The 21,340-nt window shown below is 46.4% G+C and overlaps 1 protein-coding gene across 1 annotated transcript in view; it reads right to left on the bottom strand.

Moving 5' to 3' along the window:
• LOC138583044 (meteorin-like protein) overlaps positions 1 to 21,340 on the bottom strand; it is a 76,094-nt gene that overhangs the window by 11,126 nt on the left and 43,628 nt on the right. The window contains exon 3 of the mRNA XM_069654944.1: positions 6,756 to 6,815. Coding sequence (XP_069511045.1) covers positions 6,756 to 6,815 — 60 coding nt within the window. The remainder of the gene's footprint in view (positions 1 to 6,755; positions 6,816 to 21,340) is intronic.

The following is a 21,340-nucleotide window of genomic DNA, read 5'->3' as shown; positions in this document are numbered from 1 at the left end:
CAACTCTAGGTGAGATTTTATCTTATTCAAGGCGATTTCCAAACGTTTTGCAGTCGCAATTGTCCATCTCGTTTGATCACCTGAAATCAAGCGGTTCCACCATACTTCCTCTTCATTTTGGGACGAGTCTGCAAAGAGTGGCGTCAGATAGGCGACTCTTTCCTGTCTCATTCGAGGGCATACCATCAAGGGGTGTCTGATCGTTTCAGGTTGATACAAATCGTCACACAGTCTGCATTTGTTGGCATCACTAGCCACACTAATGGCCAAAATTTCCTGTGTTGGCAGCAAGATAGATTTGCAAAATAGATTTGTCTGGGAATTTGGCACAGTATGACAGAGGCTCTTTTAATTTGTTGAAGGTCATTGGAAGCTGGATTAGCAGTTTATTGCATGTTGCTTTGGTGTTTGTTGCAATCCAGTCCTGGTTTTCCATTTTTATTTTCACTCTTTGCGGATTGCATAACAAATCTGTCTTGGTGCAAGCTATCTGCCACAGTTTTCTTCTTTGAGCTTTCGCCCACTCATTTAGCAGGTTGCTATGGCCACATTTAATTTCCTCCGCAATCAGATGGTAAATAGGAAGACTATCTGGCATCTGGGTTTTCCTGATATTGACTTTTAATTAAATAATAACAATTCAAATAACTACACTGAAAACACAGGAAAGAAACCACTGTGTTAAAACACCGAAAATGCAAGCTGTTGTACAATAGAACTGTGGATAAATGAACAGGGGTGTTCAGACTCTCAACTGGCACAATGCCAAGGCTCCAGAAGGTGCCTTTGTAAGAAAACAACAGAGAATGGGGGCTTAGAAGTCACTATAATAATAATTTAGCATTTATATATCGCTAATAACCCTCGAGTATCTGAGCCTTGCTTATAATTACCCATGGTGTGTGGTGCTCATTTATCAACCTCGGAAGGATGAGAGGCTGAGTTTGGCCCTGCCAAGATTCGAACCTGCGTCGGCAGGCTCTGCACGCATGTCAAAGCGAGCACTCTACTCGCTGTGCTATCTGACCGGCTATGGTCCCAAAGGTAGACCAGGAACACAAATGGGGATTTGCGGGAAGAATGGCACTTAAATCCCTGTTTTACACGCAAATAATTCCATGAATCAGGGCCTTAAATGTCCACCCCAGCAGTAACTTCATTAGGTCATGGCGCAAAACACAGCACCTTACAGACAGTAGACACTGCCCGTGGTAATATGCAGTCGGCTGCTTTACCAGCAGTGGAAATCATATGGCTGGACTTAGATGGAGTATTGACCGAGGCAGTAACACTTCCACTGGCAGCCCCCTTTACAGAACAAAATACTGCCCAGATAAACTGGAAAAGAAATACGAACCCAAATATGGTCAGCTCTGATGTAGTCTTAAAAAGTAAAAAATCCATGACCAGCTGTCGCCTCATAAACCATGTGTTACGTGTCAGCGGTGAACACCTGCGCAATGATATAGATAAGCGCCCTTATTTACTGACAGTAGCATTTTTTGTTGCTCAAAAGGCAGAAATATACATCTTTCACCAGATGCTATTTTGCCACCGACTGTAATTACCCCCTTGTGCAGGGGACTACAACTTGTAGCTCCCCTGATGTTTTGGACTAAGATTCCAATTATTCCGCAACATTTACTACGTTGGCACTGGCTGATGGGAGTTGTAGTTCATAACATCTGTCGACCCAAAGGTTGCAGACCTGTGCCATAGTCGCGGTAAACACTGAGAAGAGCCTTATGGTATCCATCGTTTCTCCTGCTGTGTCAGTCGCAGAGTTTCCTGGTTTCTTTCCCAGGCCTTTTTAAATTAAGTTATTGCTGCCGCCTCCATCGCTTTTCCTGGGAGGCCTCGTCATGTATTTGTGGATTTGCAGTGGTATTCCAAACACAAAGACTCTGCCTTCTGGATGTCAGTAAAGCTCTTGCAAGCAGCTCTCCCCTGTGCTACAATAAGCTGTTATAAAATACAAAAGTTTCATTTATAAGCCTGGAACGAGTTTTGTGTTCGGTAATTACACAATGAACTTAAATACGTTAGGAAGGATCGCATTTCTGAACAATCCAGCAACTTCCTGGACTCATTGAATCTCCAAGGGGTGACTGCGCCATGCATCAACAGAAGTCCTTTATCTGCTCTTTGCTCACTTCTGGTGGCGCGGCGGCCATCTTTAATAAGCTGCAGCCCAGTCTATTGACGAGCAATAATGCCCTTGTTGCTGCTGCTGAAAGTTGGTTCTGTGCTGCCAATGTACCAATAACCTAAGACCCCCGCCTCGTGAATGGCCATTGCGCCCCTATTGACTCTGCGTGTCATTTACACTTTCATTGGCAGCCATGTTCACTAATCGGGAAAGTTGATGATGGCGGTTTGTGAGCTCAGGCCAAAGAAGTCAGGCGGTAAATAGAGTCGGTTCAAAGGGCCGATCCTTCTGGTCTGCTGCTGCTACGAGTCTAAATGGGGCCCATTGTGCGCGCGAGGGCCTCCGCATCTGCCAGGCTCTGGGGCGCTGGGCTGTGTGTGTTGGGGGGCGGAGGGGGTGACTGCCTGGGAACACAGAGCTTAATCTAGGGGAAATAATGGTGTGTGTAGAGCATTGGGGAGATGGGGATAACCACAGTAAACAATCCCAAACGAATCATTTGCAGAGGTAGTGGCATTTCCCTATAGTCCCTTAGCAATGTAAGTCTAATTAAGTTCAGAATATACTCTAAGCAAGCCATGTAAAAGCCATCGTTCCGCAGAAGCCATAGCCATTGTAATTCACGAAATATGCAACAGTTGAGTGTGTGAATTAAATGGAGAGTAAGACTTGTAAAGTCTGTGTTTTAATAAATAAATTAAACATACATCAAAAAATGTCACTATTTACATCTAAATATGTAGCAAATAAAAGCTTGTTAATACAACATATCCACTCAAGAAGGACAGATTCCATGACAAGTGAGTCGATAATGGGGCTTAAAGAGATGTTTGAAAGCAGGGGGGTGGGAGGGCCTCCCCCATTATTGGCACTAGCAGACTGGTGTGGGGACCGTGTGGTACTAATGGGTGGGGCTTTCAGAGAGCGTTTGGAAGGCGAATGGCAAGTCGGTATGTCAAATATTGAGCTACTATTTTAATTGTCAACATTTTCAAAGCTTAAATTGGGCGCTGACATTTGGACCCCCCCCCCCACACTGTTAACGCTGAATTTCTTGGGGCAACATTTTAACATATCTACTTTGGCAGATGGAAGAGAAATATATTGCTAACCCCTTGTCCGCGGTGTTGACCGGTTTGCCGACTATCACTGCTGAATATCTCCAAAAATTCCCCTGTCCGAAGTTCCAAGAACTGATCTTAAGATTTCGGCTAAACATATTAAGGATATAGGAAGTGCTGTTCAAGTATGGATTAGCAAAGGACGATAAATGTCGCTTGTTCCATCTGATATTGTTTTGCCCCAAATTGAGAAAGGAGAGAACCACCATTTTATTGGAAAAGCTGAACAAAGTCCACGGCCTGAATGCCGATGCTTGGTGGGATGTTCTCTATGGTGGACAAACAAAACGCAGCCACAAGAGCGCTGGGATCATATTTGAATGGGATTTTCAGCCTTAAAGAAGCGTCCCTGTGGAAACTATCAGCCTAAACCAAGTCGGAGTGTCGAAGGTCATGATCAATCCTTCTAACAAAGTTCATTCAATGGCTAGCTGGGAAGGTCAACAACTACAAGCCAAGAGAGGAATCTAATGAAGTGAGAATGATGGCCAGAAGGCGAAAGGACCATGAAAAGATTGTGAACCGTGAAAGTGTCTTGACACTGGCCCTGAAAAGAACTCGGAAGGGCCTACTGTAAATCTTACCTTATCTCTTGGCTTTGGAAAGTCCAGGATTTTATGAAAAGCATAAGTTTGTAATATAACTGTGTGCTTAATAAAATAAAAATACAATTTTAAAAAAGTTGCTAAAAGACCCATTGACTATTGTTCAAATGGCATCAAGGGCTATGTTGTCAAGAAGATTGCATTTTGGGATGCTTACAAACATCTGTGCCATATTGTCTCATCCATATGCACGATAACCACAAATATCATTTGTAAGAGAGCAATAGAAGGGGAGAAGTTATGTTAAGTTTCTATATGCTGTTAAGCAATGCATGTGTTATGATTTATATGCGTTTATACTGCACCAAATCACCACAGTAGTAGTATCGGAGTGCCTTGGCTTGTCTGTGGAGTGGCATCCTGTGCCCACGCCAGTGCAAACCAACTCAGCAAATTTGAGCATAAATAAAAGAAGAAACAAAGTAAAGTCTCTTATAAAGCTCTTTGTGTCTATTTTCATAGAGTGTGAATAACAAGAAATGTTTCTCGAATTACCTGGGTTATCAAAGCCTGGGAGGTTGTTGTTTAGACTTGTGCTCACTTTCTCACCCTGTGAAGTTGCTGTTTAGACGTGCTCACCTTTTCATTCTGAGAGGCAACTGTTTAGAAATGTGCTCACATTCTCAGCTTGGGAGGTTGTTGTTTAGATATGTGCTCACTTTCTCAGCCTGTGAAGTTGCTGTTTAGACGTGCTCACCTTTTCAGCCTGAAAGGCATCTGTCTAGAAATGTGCTCAATTTCTTAGCTTGGGATGTTGTTGTTTAGACTTGTGCTCACTTTCTCAGCCTGTGAAGTTGCTGTTTAGACGTGCTCACCTTTTCAGCCTGAAAGGCATCTGTCTAGAAATGTGCTCAATCTCTCAGCTTGGGATGTTGTTGTTTAGACTTGTGCTCACTTTCTCATCCTATGAAGTTGTTGTTTACACGTGCTCACTTTTTCAGCCTGGGTGGTTGTTTAAACATTTGTTCACTTTCTCAAAACTTTGCAGAAAAGGGCAGTGCAAAGCAATATATCTGACTAAGCTTCAAACAGAAGCCATTAAGAGACAGATCTCTAATACTTTAAAAGCTTCCCATTGCCTAACCATCGGTTTAAAAGAGCCATGCCCCGTGTCTACATAGGAACACTGACACGCTGAGAATTATGGAGGAGGCACAATACTGGCCGCGGATTTGGGTCAACTAACATTCGTGGATAATCGTAAAGCACGAGTATGTAGGCCTGGCCCGTTCCAAGTGGAAAAGCACCATAAGCTGGTCTCACTGCTTTGATGCCAGTAGGCTGTTTTACTTCTGAACTCTAGTCTGCTTTACAGACCGCAGAGCCCCGCCTTCAGTATACCGACACCCAGTTCACTCTGCTAAAGGGGACACACAGTTCACTATGCCAAGGGGGACACGCAGTTCACTCTGCTAAGGGGGACACACAGTTGACTCTGCTAAGGTGACACAAAGTTCACTCTGCTAAGGGGGACACGCAGTTCACTCTGCTACGAGGGACATGCAGTTCACTCTGCTAAGGGGGACACACAGTTCACTCTGCTAAGGGTACACAGTTCACTCTGCTAAGAGGGACACGCGTTTACTCTGCTAAGGGGGACACACAGTTCACTCTGCTGGGGGGCAAAGTTCACTCTGCCAAGCAAGACACACAGTTCACTCTGCGGGGGGGACACAGTTCACTCTGCTAATGGGGACACACAGCTCACTCTGCTAAGGGGGGCACAGTTCACTCTGCTAAGGGGGGCACGCAGTTCACTCTGCTAGGGGGACACAGTTCACTCTGCCGGGGGACACACAGTTCGCGCTACTATTGGGGGGACACACAGTTCACTCTTCTAAGGGGGACACAGTTCACTCTGCCGGGGGACACAGTTCACGCTGCTATGGGGGGGACACACAGTTCACTCTGCTAGGGGGACACAGATCACTCTGCCGGGGGGACACACAGTTCACGCTGCTATGGGGGGGCACACAGTTCACTCTTCTAAGGGGGACACAGTTCACTCTGCCGGGGGACACACAGTTCACGCTGCTATGGGGGGGACACACAGTTCACTCTTCTAAGGGGGACACATTGTAAATGCATTATGGTCAAGAAAGAATTTGAAGGCCAACAAATGCTCCTCAATGTACGTTGAGCGTTTCCAATTAGAGCACTTGTCATGAGCCAGTGTCTTAGTTTCAATAGAAGATGTTTGTAAAATGACCAACTGTGCAATTCTATTTATTTGGATTTATATTACAATACAAGTCATAAGTCAAATACAGAGTTTAAATCAAAAATTATCTTGAGATGTATGTTTTTAAATGTATCATTTAGCCATTTTACTACCTATGTAATTGTTTACAAACGCGCATTTAACTGCCCCACCCCCATGTGGAAGGTAACGGGTTAATAACAAATATCAGCACGCCGGTTTACAAATACAAATATGGATCATAGAGGTACAATGAGGAAGACATCGTAAAGGGCAGTTTAGTTTCTGATCATTTATAATCACAAACCCATCAAAAGATCAATGGTGTTGGGGGGTGGGGGGCGCTGCTGGGATCCCAGTCTAAGCAGGAACGTTCAGCGACTCTTTACACTGATATTCAAACGCTTTTCTGGAGCAGCATTTACTTACAATGCGTGTAACCTCAGCAACGATGAGAATGGAGTAAATCGCCTCCCTTGCAATCTCGTGTAACATGTGTAATGTGTAATGTGTAAGTTCCATTATCGACCAGTGCCAATTAGCAAACATGTTCCCTCTGATCATGTCCCTCCTGTTCACTCCAGGTTCACTTTCATACTCACTTTCATGATCGCATGGAAAGTGCTGGTGAACCGGAGAAAAGGGTGAATGAATGGGTGTGCAAACTTGACGCTACTCACCGAAGTCGCTGCTGCAAACGGCCATTAACAGCTCGGCGTTGTCACAGGGCCGGCACATGGCTGCAGGGAGAGAAGCACACACTCCAGGTTACTTTAATGCTGAGCGTTGGGCTACACCATTGCACAACACAAGCAGCTTGCATTATTATTTGAAAGACAATAGACAGGACCCGCATAGTGACATATGTTAACAAAACAAAACAAAACAAAAAACGTATTTAGGGTACACGCCCCTGCCCCCCGCAGCCATGATAACAGCAACATTTGCAAATACTCACACCGGAACCATTTCTGAAATTTGACCGTGCGATGCGTCCTGCGGCTAAGGCTTAGCAAGCCCCACTGTAGTATATTGATATTTGAAGGAAGACAGGAGCCAGGCAGGGGTTTCACCAGTGCTTTATTTCACGTGGCTACACTGGAACAGTTCTCATATAAACGAGGCCCTAAGTGGCAAAGGCCAACGTGGCCAACTGGGGCAGGGTTGCAGTAGCTCTAATGTTGCAGCTTTAATGCTGAATTAATCCCGTGCTCGGAGGAGCCGGGAAGACGCAGCTGTCCGTGTCCTCAGCTCGTCCCGTAATGCGCGCGTAGCGCGCAGGGGCGGAGCTGCGGGCGCGGGCGAGATCTTGCGAGAGCGGGGTTCTCGCGACATCTCTACACACCTCCCTTTTTCCAATACGAAACGGGTTCACTGTAACACATAGTCATTGTATCTCACCGGTCTTCTGTGCTCCCTTCTGGGCCTCTCACTGGTTGCAGGGCACGGTCTCTGCTGAACCGGTTCTGGACTCACATTCGGTTCTTCCGGTTCTGTTTCGGTTTCATCTCTTTCTCCGTCGCTTCCTTCGGGTTCTCGTTCCTCGTTTCTCTCGTCATCTCTTTCGGTTTCTATGCGGGGTGTCTCAGAGGTCCTCGCTTTTTCTTGCCTTCGCTGGTATAGCGCTACCCTTTCAAAGTTCCACGTGCGCCCGTCTTCTGTGCGGACGTGATTTGTTCCTTTGTGCGTTACCTTTATGGGCTGACTATACCGGGATCCTGTGGCTTGATCTTTTCTTGGCAGTTTGATTTTGACCCAGTCCCCTTTTTCTATGTTGGGCGCTTGCTTCGTCCTTCTTCTTTCGTCACTCCACGATTTCATGCGTGTCTTGTTTCTCTCAATGCGCCATACCACTTCTGTCATGTCAACTGCTTCATCTTCTCTTACTTTTGACAGCCATGGTGGAATGAGGGTGGATGCCGCACTCCTCCCTCTCAACATTTTGAACGGGGATATTTGAGTAATTCCGTTTGGCGTGAGCCTGTGGGCCGCTATGGCTTCTTTGGTGGTTTTGAGGGGGTCCATACCCAACGCTGTTGCCAGTTGGATGGCCCCTTTTATGAACCTGTTCGCCCTCTCCACAAGTCCATTTGCTTGGGGGTGATACAAAGCCGCCTTCTTTTGTTTGATGTGGTTCCTTCTTAAAAATTCTTCCATGTCTTTGGACACTAGTTGCACCCCATTGTCTGTGACGACTTCTTTGGGGAGGCCTTCCCTTTGGAAGATTTCAGTGAGTACTTCAATGACTGTCTCAGTGGTTATGTTTGGGACAAACTCGGCTTCCACCCACTTGGATAGATAGTCGACCAGCACTATGCCGTATTTGTGTTCTGTTTCCATCGCCTCCAGGGGCCCTATGAAGTCTATGCCCACTTTGGACCATACTGCTTCTGGTATCTCCGTAGGTATGAGAGGTGCTTGGCGAACTTTCAGTCTTTTGTCGCTGTTTAGGCATTTATGGCAGCGCTCTATCATGGAGCGTATTTCCTGGTCCATGGACGGCCACCAGTACGCTTCTCTCACCCTGCGGCGGGTCATCGTGTTCCCGAGGTGTCCCGCGTGGGCCCTGCAGAGAATTGTGCGCCTCATTCCTGTGGGGGGAATGATTTGGTCCATTTTCATGATTATCCCCTCTGTTTCTGACAACTCATCTTGCACCTTCCAATATGGTCTCATGCTTTCTGGCAGCATTTTCTCATTTGGCCACCCTTCTCTGATCCATTTGCGAATCTTAGCCATGGTTGGGTCATTCTCATCTTCTTCTTCCCAGTGTCTCTCACTGAGTTCCATGTAGTCTGGGGCCCTTATGTCTGAGATGGATGCGACAATGCATTCTCCGTGTAGGAATGTGGTAGCCCTCTCCTTGTTTTCTGGCAGTCTCGACATGCAGTCGGCTTGCGAGTTTTTCCAGCCTGAGATGTGATGGATTTCAAATGTGTATTCCTGTAGTTTCGCTGCAATGCGAGCTAGTCTGGGCGTGGATGCTTTGGTGCCTCCCGGACTAAGCATGTGGATGAGCGGCTTGTGATCTGTCACCAACTTGAACTTTGTGCCCCACACGTATGTTCTGAAATGTTCGACTGCCCATGCGCATGCTAGCATTTCTTTTTCAATGATAGAATAGTTCTGTTCCGCCTCTGATAGTGCCTTTGACGCAAAGGCCACCACATGTTCGGTGTCACCTCTCCTCTGCGTTAGCACTGCTCCTAGTCTGTACGCACTGGCGTCAGTGGTAATGACCGTATCCCACTCTGGGTTAAAAGGTTGAAGACATGGGGCTTTCATGATATGTTGCCTTATGGTGTCCATCGCCCTCTTCTGGGGTTCCTTCCACACGAATTCTGTCCCTTTTTTGAGTAGATCGCGTAGGGGTGAGGTGGTTTCTGAAAACTTTGGTATGAATTTCGCATAGTACTCTGCCAATCATAGAAAAGACTTCACCTCTTCTTTGGTGGCGGGGTCAGGAGCTTTGATGATGGCTTGCATAAGATTCTGTTTTGGACTGATTCCTTTTTCCGAAATCTTGTACCCCAGATATTCAACTTCTTGCACCCCAAATGAACATTTTCAATGACGTAAGCGCACTCCTGCTTCTTGTAGCTTGTTGCGAACCAATTTGAGGGTGGTATTGTGCGTCTGTTTGTCCTTTGCGTAAACCAATATGTCATCCTGAAAATATACCACATTTTTGACTTTCCTTAGCAGGACGTCCATCATGCGTTGAAAGGCAGATGCGGCCGATGACAACCCGAAAGGCATTTTGGTGAATTGAAATGTGCCAAATGGAGTGATAAATGCCGTAAGGGGTTTCGATTCTTCGTGCAGCTGTATTTGGTGATATGCATTTCTCATGTCTAGTTTGGAAAATATTTTGGCCTCTTTCATTAATAAAATGAGTTAGTTTATGCTTGGGAGCGGGTAATTGTCCGTGATGACTTCTAAGTTGAGGCTGCGTAGGTCTATGCACACCCTTAATTCCTGTGATTGGGGTTTCTTTATCAGGACGACTGGGCTCAGCCATTCGGACGCTTCAATTTCTTCTATCACTCCTTCCTTCTTCATTTTGTCTAGCTGTTGTCTAAGGGTGTCTCTTGCTGTGGCCGGTACTGGTCTCACCCGGTGCTTGACAGGGACAGCATTTCTTTTGAGCACAATTTTGTGAATAAAGCTTTTAATGTGCCCCGGCTCCTCCGAGAAAAGTGTTGGGTAATCGCTCTTGACAACGGATCCGCTCCTCGTATTGACTGATAGAACTTGCTCTTCTGTGCTGGGATCTAGTCTGATTTTTAATTTGTCTTGATCATCCCAGCCCAACACTGCAGGTCCTTCGTGGCTGAAGTAGACCCTGGTGATGGTTTCTCTTCCTTTAAATTCGACTTTGCTGTTGATATACCCTAGCAGTTCGACTGAGGCCCCACCAAACACCGTGGGCTTGTGTCGTGTGGTGAGTACTTCCACTTTCTCTTTACCCACCATTTCTTTGTATGTCCGAAGGGGTAAGATGGTGAGGTCTGAACTTGAGTCTGCCATGACCTTTGTCTCCCTTCCATCGATTTTGATCACGCAGTGGGGCTTCTCTCTCCTGGCTCGTGTGCTGTTCACCATGATGACTGTGGGTCTTCCCTCCTCATCTGAAGAGGATTCTCTTTCCCTTGTGTGATCTGTGGTAAGGCTGGTGACTTTCTTGTTCCTCCATCGACACACTATTGAGAAGTGTCCTATGCGTTTGCAGACGGAGCACTCCTTGTCTCTGGCTGGGCACTCTCTGTCAAAAGCCAGGTGTTTGGTGCTGGTGCACCTATGACACTTGAGGGGTTCTTTCTTGCTGTTTCTTACTTCTCTCGTGTCCGGTGCAAACCTTTCCTTTCTTGGACGGAATCCCACCGCTTGTATTTCAGTGGGAACTTGGGCCCCTGTAAACTCTTTCCTTCTTCCCGCCGTTTCCTCTACCGCTCTGGCGATCTCAACGGCTTTCTCTAACTGTAGCTCTTTTTCGAGGATGAACTTATCTTGGACTTTCCGACTGTTGGTGTGGACAACTAGCATGTCGCATATACGGTTTTCCGCATTGGTGCCGAAGTTACACAGGGCTGCTAGTTCCCTTAATTTAGTGACGTAGTCATCGACGGGTTCGGACTGTTCTTGTTTTCGAGTGTAAAACCTTATTCTATGGAGTACTGTGTTCTCTTTGCTGGCGAACCTCTTAATGATTCTTCTAACCGCCTCCTTGAACACATCATCATTGTCGTCATCTACCAGAATCGGGGTAAGGCCCTCGAATATTCTTTGCCCTTCCACCCCTAGGGCATTGAGTAGCATGGCCCTGCGTCTCGCCGCTGAAAATCCTGCACCACCCATAGCCTCCACGTATGTCGTGAACAGGGGCTGCCATTGTGGCCAAGGAATGGTAGGCCTACCTGGCGTTTGTAGAAAGGGTGGCGGCGGTGTGGCTCCCTGCATGTTTCTGCGCGGTTTCTTGTGGTGATCCTCGTCGCCAATTTATGTAGTATATTGATATTTGAAGGAAGACAGGAGCCAGGCAGGGGTTTCACCAGTGCTTTATTTCACGTGGCTACACTGGAACAGTTCTCATATAAACGAGGCCCTAAGTGGCAAAGGCCAACGTGGCCAACTGGGGCAGGGTTGCAGTAGCTCTAATGTTGCAGCTTTAATGCTGAATTAATCCCGTGCTCGGAGGAGCCGGGAAGACGCAGCTGTCCGTGTCCTCAGCTCGTCCGGTAAAGCGCGCGTAGCGCGCGGGGCGGAGCTGCGGGCGCGGGCGAGATCTCGCGAGAGCGGGGCTCTCGTGACATCTCTACACCCACACTCTGCCCCCCCCTCTCCAATTGCCTCATCCTGCTGATACACACAGGAAGTGACTTCCGGGATTTTTCACACGCATCTGCACATTGTGCGCAGTGTCTGTGGTCCTGCAGTGGTGGCCCGCGTGTGTGTCTGTGGATTTTCAGTGGCTATGTGGACACACTGCAGCTGCCTCTGTACACAAGCCAAGTCTGCTATAGGTGGAGTCGCCGGGCGTCTGTGGTATAACCTGGCATTGTGCGCGCCACCCCAGACCTGGCGCAAGGCAGGGCAGTGACCATTGCGCGCCTCGCTCCGGATTCCGGGGTGAATCCCCCGAGAGTGGAGACCTCCAGTGGAAGCTGTGTGACTATTCTCCAGGGATTCTCCTGGGCAATGTGTCAGGTAGTGTAGATATTAAAATTCAAGATATATAGAGAAGAAGGGTCTGGCCTAATATCCCAAGGAATGGATCAGGGAATCCAGGTGTTGTGCTCACAGCAACTCTGGAAAATATTCACCAGATTCAAAAGAAACTTTAGGAGATGGCTCTTGCACAAAGCCTTCCCCCTCCCCCCCTCTTCTCGTGCAGTGCTTCCCCTCCACCCCACTGCTTCTGAAGCCCACAGCTGTTGGGTCCTGTCCCACCCAGGCCCCCGGTCCGCTCTAGTGTCACTAACGCTCCTCACGTCCTAGAATCTACTCCCTTCTACTGAGCCCTTTATAAAAGGAGGAGAAGCCGCCTGCTTGCATTGGCTGATGTTTGATATATTTCTGTGTCTCTGGATGACACCTTTGTTGTACTATGATTGTAGGCTCGCTAGCAATGCCTCTTTCTTTGAATTATCCTGTGCTCTTCACCCTTTATCTTTCTAATGCACTTTGAAGTGTCGTGGACGCAATTAGGCGCCTTATAAAAAAACGATAAAGTAAAAAAACAAAAAAGAAATGTAACCATGCTGTGATGGTGCAGATCCCAAAAACATTTTCCAACACACACAACCACGCATACGTTGGAAAACATGTTCACAATCAGCACATAACCTAATTCAAGCTGTGCAGTTGTGCTGCCTGGACACGTGTAGAAGGGCACATACAAATTAGACATACATGGGGTGGGGGGTGGATTCGGGCGACAGACAATGAATATGCATGCACATCCCGGATTCCCAGAGGCAGGCATGCACATATGTGCACCTCAGATAATGCCCTTCCCTTCACCCGGTCGGACCAGTGACCTACAATGTGCAAGGAAGACAGGGGTCTTTCTGCCTCCTATCCAGCAGTCAGCGGCCCGCATACCTGTGCCCAGGCATCACATGATATTTGAGGGTCATGGTTTGTATTTCCACTACTTTGGGCCCAATTCATGGAATACTGCGCAGAGAACCCACAAAGCCTGCACACGAGGAACAATTCTGCGCACTCTGTGTATTCAGTGGTGGAAATGGAAAAACATTGGTGGGGGATCCCACAAGAACTAGGGTGGGGGCGGTGCCCAAGGAGGCGGGGTTAAGGGGGGGCAGAGCTGGCAGTTGACCTCCGATCAAAGGAAATGTCCAAAATAATAGTTTCAAACGGCGCTATTTCTTTCATGCTGCTTCTTTTCCGAACTATATATCAATTCCACTGTAAACCACTTCCATGGCACTGGTGATCAGTTACTTCACTGTGTGGATAATAGTTTTGACCAGTGTTGCTGAGTAAACATTCTTCAAAAAGCACAATGTGCATCCCATTTTATAAAAATAAAAATAACTCCCCCCTTGGGTACTATTCAAACAGGGTGATTTTTGTTGGCTATAAGCAACCTTTTCTTTTACTTGAACCACACCCAGCACAGCTCCTGCAGCCCCCCTCTGAAAGCAGTTGGGGGGCGGCATCATGTGTGATGTTAATAGAGGTATTTATTCATGCAATGTTTATCGGATACCTGTATATTTATTTATTTATGCAATGTGTGTTGGATATAGGTATACGACAAATATTGCATAAATAAATAATCTGTGTCCATGTGTCCGACAAACACTGCATAAATAAATAAATAAATAAACCGGGTCGTGGCTGAGGACTGTAATTTACTCTCGTGACCTCTTGCATGGGGTCACCAGAGGAAGTTACAGTTTTCTCGCAGGCGCTTTTATTTTTCTCTTTTTTCCCCCCAGCACAGAGCAGGGGTTTGGGATGGCTGACTCTGGCTGGATCCTGGGATTCGGCTACACATCTGGTGCCGGATCTTGGATCCGGCGAGAGCCGGCCCAATGACCAGCACTGGGCGTATTCATGGAATTGTTTGCGCAAAGTAACCGTATACGCAAGTCATGGCCGGAATGCCCCAGACACGCCCCCACGCAAAGCAAAAACAGCCAGAAACAGCTACCTTTGCATGCTCCCTGGGGGCAGATACATGCCCCCTTAAAACTGTGCATTGGGTACCCTGCAAGCAGTCCTGCATCTCAGGGATCCTATGCTGGGTCCCCTGTAACTGTTAGTGGCACCTTGACAACATGCGTACGATTTATCGGAACTCGGGTAAAACTTGGATGATCTGCATGCGAACCACCGTAAACCGTTCCTGCATCCCACTACATGGCGTACGTGCACCCCTAGGTTAGTTCGGAACCCCGGCTGCATACACACACACCCCTAAATCCAACAACCCAATCTTACCTCTGCGCAGTCATTCCCATGCGCAAGTGTCTGTACGCATGCCTTACGGGTGGCGGATCGGATGAGGGCTTTGGGTGGCCATTTCCCCGCCGAGAGGTTGCGCAGTCGGATCCATGAATACGTATCGTTCCACGCAATAGTGGGCGTGCGATGGACTACCTGCGGGCTGTCCCTCGTAATGCTCACATTTTCCCTTGTTCTTCCTCATTTTACGAGTTCCGCCCTTTCTCTGTCCTCTGTGCAAGCTACATCCCACGCTCTCCATGGTGTCTCGCAGCGATGTGCCGAGCCTGTGCAAAGTACCCGCAAGGTACAAAAAAGTGCCATGCAGTCGATTCCATGAATCGACAAACGGGATTTCGCACGCAGGTTGGCTTGCAATGTCCCCATTTAGCGTGCAAATAATTCCATGAATCGGGCCCTTGATGTGCAGGGTGGATTTGGAAATATTAACATAAGGCCCGATTCATGGAAAAGTGTGCATTGCTACCACAATTGCCGTGCGCCGAGAATGACACCGCGCAAGCCGGAACACTGAATAAAAAATGCGCACCATGCATATTCATGGAGTTTACTGCATAAAGTAAGCGTATTTGCAATTTGTGTCCGGAGTGCCCCTGACATGCTCCCACGCAAAGCATAAACAGCCAGAACAGATACCTTTGCGTGCTCCCGCAGGCATGAATACACTCACCCTTCAAACAGTGCATGGGGTCCCCCGCAAGCAGGCCGAAATCTCAGGGACGCTGCACAGGATCCCCTGTAACTGTTGCCGGCACCCCGACAACATGTGCATGTCACTTCGTAACTCGGACTCAACTCTGAAAATCTGTGTGCATAGCCCCTGTTCCTGCAGCCTGCTACACTGCGTACATGCACCCTTAAGTTATATTGGAACCTAGGTTGCCAACGCACACTCCTGACTCTGACATGCAAACCCATCTCAGTGCTGTGAATCCTATGCGCAAATGTCCTTATGCCTCCATTTGGGTGGCATAGTGATATAGGGATTTGCGTGGCCATGTCTATGCCCAGAGGCTGCACGAGTGGTTCCATGAATACGTGTCATTTGGTGCAATTGTGGGCGTGCAAGGAACAGTCTGTGGGCCGTTCCTCGTAAGGCCCATTTTTTCTGCTTGTTCTATGTGTTTCACCCCCTTCCAAGCCTTCTGCGCAAGCCAGGACCACCCTGTGCGTGGTGTCTCACACAAGGCGCTCGATGGCTCGCAGAGACGTGTCGAGCCTGCACAAACTCTGCGCATGTCCTGAGAAAGTCCCATGCATTCGATTCCATTAATCAACAAATGGGAATTTGCATGCAGTTTGGCACACAAGTTCCCTATTTCCTGCGCAAATAATTCCATGAATCAGGCCCATAGTGTTTTCAAGGTTGGGTGGAAATGAACATAATGTTGCAGTGTTCTGAGGGCATAGGGGGAGTGCTGTAAATATAAACATACTATTCCTGTGGGATGAAAGGATAGCCCCAGAGTGACAGAGATGGAGGGCCATGTTAGGCTCCTATTGTGAGAGTGAAGCTGGCTAATGTGGAGTTGTATTGAAATATAAAAGCCACTACAAAACAGTGATTTCCGACATAAGGCCTAGTGAAATGGAAAGAAATGGGTCTAGTGAACTCCTCTGAAATGGACAGGTGAGCAAGTGAAGGGGAATCTACTGGAGAGCTTACAACTGATGGATATGCCCAATGAATAAGAAATAACATGTGCTGCAGATGCTAACTTTGTGTAAACTGAGAAAAGACACCTTTTGACAGATTCAAAACTGCAGTAGTACGGATGGGAAAAGATACATTGAAAGGATAGGCATCTGAAAAATACTATGAAGGAATTGTGCCTTACATTTAAAAAGTGAAGCCAAGTGACATATTTCTGAGAAAGACACTTACTTTTCACAAATAAACTGACATTCAAATGGAAAGGCCCACTTGTTGGATTGTCCCTGTAACTGTGGCCTATGTGTGAATAATGCCTAAAGTGAACTTATACCTGTCCAAACCGTATGTCAAGAAAGATCGGATTTTAAACAACATGCCCAGATATGCAGAAAATGGTACATGTAAGCACATCTTGTTGATTTAAAGCTGTCTTTGCTGAAGTATGGATGCAGCTGGTGTTTTCCCCACTGAACTGAAAGGTCTGTGCCTTTGAAAATCTGAACTCAAGAACTCAGCTGGGCCCACCAGGAAAAGCAGGCCTGGTGCAGTTAGAAACACAAAGAAATAATACTGAATTAGATCCAAATTGTGGAGGTGTAGATAACACAGCTAGCAGAAATCACCTTTAAGGTCAGGTCTCCTTATTAACTCTGCATTAGTTGCCAACAGAAATTACCTTTTCTTTGCTGACTCGACCTCAGGAAATGGCTCCAGAGCCACTAATGGATGAACAAACATTGTGTATGAAACAGACCTTGTTGATAAGCAGATGTTCCTGGTCAGGTGACGATGGAGAAATTAAATGTAGGAATAGGTGGGGGCTATGTGAAACTGAGGGGCATATGTGAACCATTGTCATTGATTAACATGGGCCACCTTTTTTTAATAAAAAGAGAATTGTATGACCCAGTGAGCCCATCCCAGACTCATACTAAAGGGTATAAGAAGCCTGTTGGTGTCATGCAAATATGAATCCTGTGTGATGTATACAAGTTGAGTTATAAAGACAATTATGATTCCAGGCTTCTCATAATTCGGAGGGAATGGAAAGTTGGTGTGGTGATAGGTTATGGAAGTAAGGCTTGAATCAGGAAGGGGCAGATTTGTGACTATTTCAGCTCAGGAGTAAATTTATCAAAACAGTAGCTCCTCTCAGGAAGTGCATGCAGAGATATGATTAGTATTTTCTGACTCACCATAAAGTATAGAGCTCATAAATATATATGTGCATGCAGGTATCTGAAAATGAGGGTAGCTGCCATGTTGTTAGATTTTTAGGAACACTAAAAATCAAACCCACTTGTCATTTTGGGATGATGAATCTTTCTCCTCCCTCAGCCTCCATCATCCACACCTCCCAACTCCTTTTCCAATAAACAGGCAGTGGGCGTATTGGTGTGGGGGGAGGGAGAGAACTGGCCAATCCATAGTGTGGGAATTATGATAGTAACGGAGTGTCACTAGCCCTATGAGAGATCCGTTTTCAATCAGAGAGGGGCATTCTCTGACTTTTTTTTTACTCTTGGGACCTTTCTTTGGATTTTTGATTTTTCCCTTGACTTTGCCACTCTATTGCTGGAGGTAGTCTACTTCTGAACTCTTGCAACAAACAATTAGCTGAGAGTCAGGGAGCTACCAAGGCCTTAAACATTTCATGGGAGATGGAGACTAGGAAATGTAGAAGCTAGCTGGGCCTGCCATTTGAGGACCCAGAGGAGGTCTGGGTGCTGGGGACTACCCTTGACCGAAGACTTTGACCAGATCTGTGCTGTTCGCAGAGGAGCCCTGCTGTTTCCCTGGATGCCCCATATCAAAGGCCTCCCATGTAAGTAGATTAATCCAAATGGTGACAAAAGTGTGGGGGGGGATCTGCCAGCCTTAATTTCTATCCCACATAGTGGGTAGGACATGGAACTGGGGAGACCCTTGGCACATTTTTATTAAATCTAACTCAAATTAATTCCACTATAGAAAATCACCCTATCCATTTAAATTGAAATGTGTTGGAAACTGTCTGCCTTAATCCTTTTCATTAATCGTGGGGTGAGGGGTGCTGTGTAGATCCTTAGCGCATTGAATTGAAGTTAAATCAATGAATTTCCATACAGAAAATCACAGGATGAGAGTTGTTAGAGTTCAAAACTAGCAAAGTTCATGCCCAGTATGTTAGAGCAGGTATATACAATAACGCACTTGGGTGACTCTACCTTTCTGAAACCCCTGTCTTCTGTACCGACGGGGGGTGTCTATAATCCCAAATGAAGTAACCCTAAAATGCTGCCATTTTAGTGAATGTAGAGGGTGAAAAACGAAATGTCCCATTTATTTACTTGCATCCCAAAACGATTTTCCCAAGGCCCTGCATGTTATTCAAATAAAAAGCCCAACATTTTTGTTTTCCATCAGGTCTATTTTTCAAACCCTGCCTTTTAATAAAAAGCCAAAACGATGTTGCAACTGTATTCCCACTCCCTGTACCTTGCCTTCAAATTAAGGGGCCATATATAATGGATGCCTGGGGGTGGGGGTCGCTGGGAAAGAAGAGTATTGTGATAACCCCAAGGAATCACTGGGGTTTGTTTCAAATTTCATAGTTGTGAAGGTGCCTGAAATCCAGTGTGTGTGTTAATGTAAAGTCCATACATTTTACCTGTGTGTAGTAGTATCTGTAGGCTCATTAGAAATACAAGTCAGTCAATTGGTGTAAGTCAGTCAATTGGTTAAAGTTATATTGTTGTGCAATGGGGGCTGATGTTTTGGTTGCTTTATGGTTCTTTGTCAAACCTTAAATATATATTCTTACTATACACCGGCCTGGTTCCTAGCTCATTGGTGGTACAGAGGGTATTTGCTGGGGTGGTGCGAGATAGGAGGGAGACCTCACTAAAGTTGAATCTGGATAACACTTTGGGTGTGCGTAACCTTGCTTGGGAGGAGAAAGGAACTTCCTGAGTGGAGAGTGACCGCCTAATAAATTGTGACATTCTAGAGGTCGGCGCTGTAATTAAAGTCCTCTGGAAGGCGCATGTGGCCTTGCGCTCCCTGTGCCTGCGTCAGTGGTTGGACATGGGGATGTCAGCAGCCCCCGTGCAGCGACCCAGGTGGGTATTCGTATCTTGAGGGCCTAATTCATGGCATTATTAGAGTGGAGCAAAGTGATTATGCATTGTTGCAAAGTGACTTTGCACCACTTTTGCACCAGTGCAGTCATTTTGCCTCACTCTAAAAAATTCCATGAATCAGGCCCTAAGTATCACATGGATGCCAAATATTGACTTATTCAAGGTTAGCCGGGCAGCACAGCGAGTGCACTGATTTCTTAGCCACCCCACAACGCTAATTTCCTCTTTGTGAATGCAGGAAGCTTTCTGTTGTGCAGGGCTACTTCCACAAAGTAATAAGCATGAGTCCCATTACAATGTGCACGCGGCCCTCATAGTGGATCATTTTTGTTTAATTCAATTTTTATTTAGCTTTATTCGTCTGCATAGTTTTATAGCTACATATAACATTTCAAGCAATTAAAATTAGAATACATACGTTACTTAAAAACAAACAGCAACACGATTAAAACAACCTACCTGTAAACTGAGAGAACATGCAATATACTGCTTCCAACATGGGTGAATTGATTATTTGTCAAATTCAGTACTTGTCCCTGACTATTTAAAATAGATGCATCACAAGTAAATGCTATCATTATTCAGATTTTAAAGCACAGATTTAAAAATGAATACAATGCAAAGGTCCATTGTGTCATTTCGCAGTCAGAGTGCGTCCATATTATGGCACCGTTGGTGTATATTGGCCATGCTCAGTATCAACGATTACGTGCTGGGTCGTAACCTGGATACTCACAGGATTAGCAATTCATATAGAATTTAACTAATTACGTTACAGCACAGATGACGGATAATAAATCAGCTAGTTGCAGCAGACAATGTTCTCTCTTCGGGATTAATAGCGGTAACATTTTGATTCGCGACAGCTTTCCTCCTGATTAACCAGGCTCTGAAGATACATTTAGACACTCCATAGGTAATTACATCGCTGTTGCTTGATTTGCAGAACGCAATTGCGCCTGGTGGATTGCGTACTCCAGTTTGTAACATAACATTTGAACTCTTCGCTCCTCCACCTCCAACTCCCTCAGGGTCAGTCGCATCTTAAAAAAAACGAGTTGGTGGTAGATCTCTTTCTTCAGCTGGGGCCTCCCTCTGGAACAGCCTCCATGCCTCTCTGAAACTTGAGGAGAACCATATCCGGTTCTGAAAGAAACTCAAGAGCTTCCTGTTTGTTTCTGCCTTCTCTCTTCCTCTCCCCTGCTGATTTCCTGTCTGATACTGCACTGGTCACCTGGCTACCCTCTGATTTCGGGCATAGATCCCTACCTGCCCAGCTGCACACCTACACTGCCTCCCGGCAACCCTTGCACTTGGGTTTGTATCTGTAACCCTACAGTCCCCCTACCTGCACTTTTTGACACCGGCTGTCTGCACTTACCCTTGCACCTGCCACCTGCTGGCCACACTTCTTGTTATTGTTTTGATCCCATGTACAGCACTGCCTCCTCCCCTTTCTCCTGGCACTTTCCCCCCCCCTCCCCTGCACTTGCACGATCTCAATGTCACTTGGGCTAGTAAGATCATTGTCTCTGTCCTCCCTCTGTTCCCCCTCCCTTGCCGCGTCATGCCTTGAAACACTTGTGTATAGGTGCGTCACAAATGCCATATCATATCATAACAGGCTTACACTTGCCTCAGATGCCTATAGGTTGGGCAAAGGAACAAGCAATGTGCAATGCTCTCCTTTTGCTTCACACACACTGGGCAGATATCGGTAACACCGCTTTTCAAGCTCTGTCAGCGGTAATGATCCGTTTTGGGTCACCTCAATCATGTGAATTGTAGTCGCCAATTGTGTGTCATTAGTTGGAGTCAATCGGGGTTAGAACTCACTTTCCACCTGCATTGGGTATGCAACGTGAGCGTAGAAATGTGATATAAATCCTGCCCGACGAAGCAGTGAGAGATGGGAATCCGAATGATTTTGAAGGACAGCGTATATTTATTTTTTCATTTTCCAAAAAATGTGCACATCAGCATATATGTTTTG

The sequence above is a fragment of the Ambystoma mexicanum genome, chromosome 3q, assembly GCF_040938575.1.
Source record: "Ambystoma mexicanum isolate Mex_15411 chromosome 3q, UKY_AmexF1_1, whole genome shotgun sequence".
In the NCBI taxonomy this organism is placed as follows: Eukaryota; Metazoa; Chordata; class Amphibia; order Caudata; family Ambystomatidae; genus Ambystoma; species Ambystoma mexicanum.
Note: the sequence above shows the minus strand (reverse complement) of the source record. Positions and strands in the feature narration are given on the sequence as shown.